At 39.2% G+C, this 3,545-nt stretch overlaps 1 protein-coding gene across 1 annotated transcript; it reads left to right on the forward strand.

Moving 5' to 3' along the window:
• Nucleotides 1-438: 438 nt before the first annotated feature.
• bhlhe23 (basic helix-loop-helix family, member e23) lies at nt 439-2,243 on the forward strand. Its single transcript, XM_065286695.1, has one exon. It carries the CDS (start codon nt 910-912, stop codon nt 1,585-1,587), a length of 678 nt encoding a protein of 225 aa, XP_065142767.1. The 5' UTR covers nt 439-909; the 3' UTR covers nt 1,588-2,243.
• Nucleotides 2,244-3,545: the final 1,302 nt, after the last annotated feature.

Here is a 3,545-nt window from a genome sequence, read left to right on the forward strand (position 1 = left end):
AAGTGTTGCTACAGCCTAATGTAGGCCCACTGATCCTAAAATTGACAAAATTCAAGTTTCATAATTCAAATCAGCTATTATCTTATTATTATTATTATTATTGGTATTATCAATATCATTATTAATAAAAATTATTTGTGTATGCTCTTTTTGTTTTAGTTTTCTACTAAAAATAATCCTGTATATTAAAAAACATTCTGTGAAAATATAACCTTGATATTTTTAATATAGACAGAGTAAGATAATGTCAAAAAAATAAATGCAACTTTGATCATTAGATTATGAGACTTTGCCTGATTTCAAAAAGAGGGTCACATTTAAATTGTTATTAATATATTTATTCATTTCATTATTTACTTAGAAAACGGTCCATATACTCAATTTTTTAGACTCCAAATTAAATGCCATGCAGTATGTTTCTTTTCTTTTTTATATAACACAGTGTACACAGAACAACACGGAAGCAAACAACTTACAGGCCCTGTATCACAGTATGCCATGATTTGTTCAGCAGTTATCATTACTACAGTGTAATTTAGGACCGTGCCGGTGTCTAATCTGCTTAATTAAAACGCCCACCTGATTGGACAGTGATAATCCCGCGGGGCCTCGCGCTCTTACTCACGCGCTCGCAGGACTGAGCGCGAGTCTCAATCTGCCCAGGGCGAGGGCAAGACGCACTGCGAGAACGCGCAAGTTCAGACGAGGCGTCTAAAGTACACGCAACATCGCTGTATGCGCGCAACGGCATTACACAAGTGTTCAGCGTGATAGGGAAAGAAAGATCGCCATCGGTTTCATTTTCAGCAACACTTCTGAGGACATCAACCAAAGACAGCGCGAGATCATCGTTCAAGAAAGTTTTCCTGCCGGTCTCTGTTTTTTTGTTTTAGTTTTGTTTTCTCCAAAATGAATGTCGGAGAGGAGAACTTGTTGAAATCGATCAGTAACGACACCCTGCTGGACCTGACGCAGCGGTACGGACAGTCCGCTTTCGGCTTCGGCGCTGGCCATGGTGCTGGAAGTCCTGCCCGTTTTTCACTGACACCCGCAGCGGATTTCCTTTCCGGTCAAACGGGAAAGTCGAACGAAAGTGGCGGGGAGCAAACCAGCGACGACGATGACGGCTTTGACCATCTCGAGTCCCGGAAGAGGGGTGCTGGGTTTGACGAAGAGAAGCACTCGGGTACCAAAAAACCGAAGGAGCAAAGATCTTTGCGGCTGAGCATCAACGCGCGGGAGAGGAGACGGATGCACGACCTCAACGACGCTCTGGACGGCCTGAGGTCTGTGATTCCTTACGCTCACAGTCCATCCGTGAGAAAACTATCCAAAATCGCCACTTTGCTGCTTGCTAAAAACTACATCCTCATGCAGGCGCAAGCGCTGGAGGAAATGCGCCGGTTGGTGGCTTATCTAAACCAAGGACAGACTATAACTTCACCAATGCCCACCGCACTGGCGCCTTTCGGACAGGCGGCCGTGTACCCATTTACCGGCACGGCACTGGCCGCCTGCGCGGAGAAATGCAGCTCGTTCACCGGGAACCCATCCAATCTCTTCAAACACTGCAATGACAAGCCTTGACTTCCACACATTGAACTCTTACCTGCTCTATCTTACCTTGTGCGCGTTTGAATATTTATTGAGAATGGGCTTGGGTCAAAACCCATATTAAGTGTCTAAATAACTCACCCAGTTTTACTAGATAATGTTTCATAAATTCAGGATTAACTGAGGGTCATGGTATTATTGGAAAAATCTAATCTATCAGTTTCCTCCTTTCTCCTTTATCAAAATATTTGTGAAATAAGACAAAAAAAGAAAAATGTATTTGATTACAGCTTGCAGAGGACTTCATTGTTAATACAAACCTCAACTTTTCCCTTTCGGTTCCAGCGTTATTAGTGAACTATGCAATAAACTGCAACGAAAACGACATGGCCCACAAATAACTTATTGAAGATCGGTTTTGTATGGCACAAAAACCTGTGTGTGTGAAATGAATAAACGACGCCGACCTGTAACAGTCTGTCAGTGTAGGAAAAACGGTGTTACATTCAACAATGTTTGGCCTAAAAGGATTTTGTTTTGTTATTGCACAATTCACTTGATTGTATTGTACAACTGTGAATAACTACTTGATCAAACCTACAAACATTTGATCTTGTTGCGACATGAGTTTCATACTGTATAGCTATTGTTTATATGTCTTTATAATTAAAACCTATCTATGAACCATCTGTTTTTTTTCTCCCAAACATATGCGCATTTTAATAGTACTTTTTAAAACTATTTCAAAATATAAATGATCGAATATTGACGATTAAATATTTTCTATCCTGTAAAACGGGTCATTTTATGAAGGAGATAAAAAGCAAACTTGCAGTGCAATGCAAACTTCACGTTTTATAAAACGATGGTCATGTGGACAACATTTTAAAAGGCTTGTGACAAAGGAACTGTTTACGGTTTTATGTGCACTTTTTAAAAGTCTTATAGAATTATAGCAACTTAATCGCTATAAAAGAGTTTAAAATATCTTAATAGTCGGAAATGTCCAAAATAAAACACTGCTCCTGCTGTTTGTAAATAGGGCCTAGCACGTGAACAGGCCAACATAAATGTCTGTCACACTTTAGTTCATTTATGTATTAAAGGGTTGCGTCGTGGATTCTTATGTTTAGCCTATTGAATCTGTATGAGTGTAATCTATTAAATTAGACTGGTCATTGCTTTTTAACTGGTAAGATGCGGAAATGCCCCTGGGCAGCAGGACCTGTCTATGGGTATTTGTGTGTTCTGCAACTTACCCGCTTCACTTATTAACACGATTTCAATGCCTGTCAAAGGACGAGGACTGTTTATGCATGTTTCACACACTGCTTTTAACACACTCATACCTTTTTGTTTCAGGCATTGAAAGCTTGTATTGAGTCGATATCAGTTACTTTAGATCTTGATGTGTAAACTTTTTGAAATGTTTACACTGACAGCTGAACACAGAATAAGACATAATTAACTTAACGAATGATTTAATAACATAATGCATTAAGAATATTTTTGTGACATTTGTTCTCTTAATTAAAATATGCATTTACTTCCTTGTACATTTGATGCTATCGTGCTGCACACAAAAATGTCCCGACGTTCCCAATATTTTACGCAGCATTCGTGGATATTTAAGCAACGATAGATTTACTTTTCGTTATTTTACCTGTATTATTTAGGCTACATTTTGTATTTGCATTTTAGTTTCTGATTTATAGCAATAATGAAAAGTGTACCTGGGCCCAATGTTAAAGACATTCAAAAAAAAAGCCACTCAAAAAAAGATGTAGTCTTATGACTTCTAATGAGTCTCTTTTTTTGTACCTGTCCACCAAGTGTGCATTTAAGAGTAGCCTAACTTAGTGATCTCGAACTCGCTTTGTGTTAAATCTACCCGTCATCTGTACGCCGTGTGAAAAGTCGTGCAATACATACGCCAAACGCATACGATACGCCAATGCTTCCACATCACCTAATACGACGCGTTTTGTCGT

The sequence above is a fragment of the Paramisgurnus dabryanus genome, chromosome 21 (assembly GCF_030506205.2).
Source record: "Paramisgurnus dabryanus chromosome 21, PD_genome_1.1, whole genome shotgun sequence".
Taxonomy (NCBI): Eukaryota; Metazoa; Chordata; class Actinopteri; order Cypriniformes; family Cobitidae; genus Paramisgurnus; species Paramisgurnus dabryanus.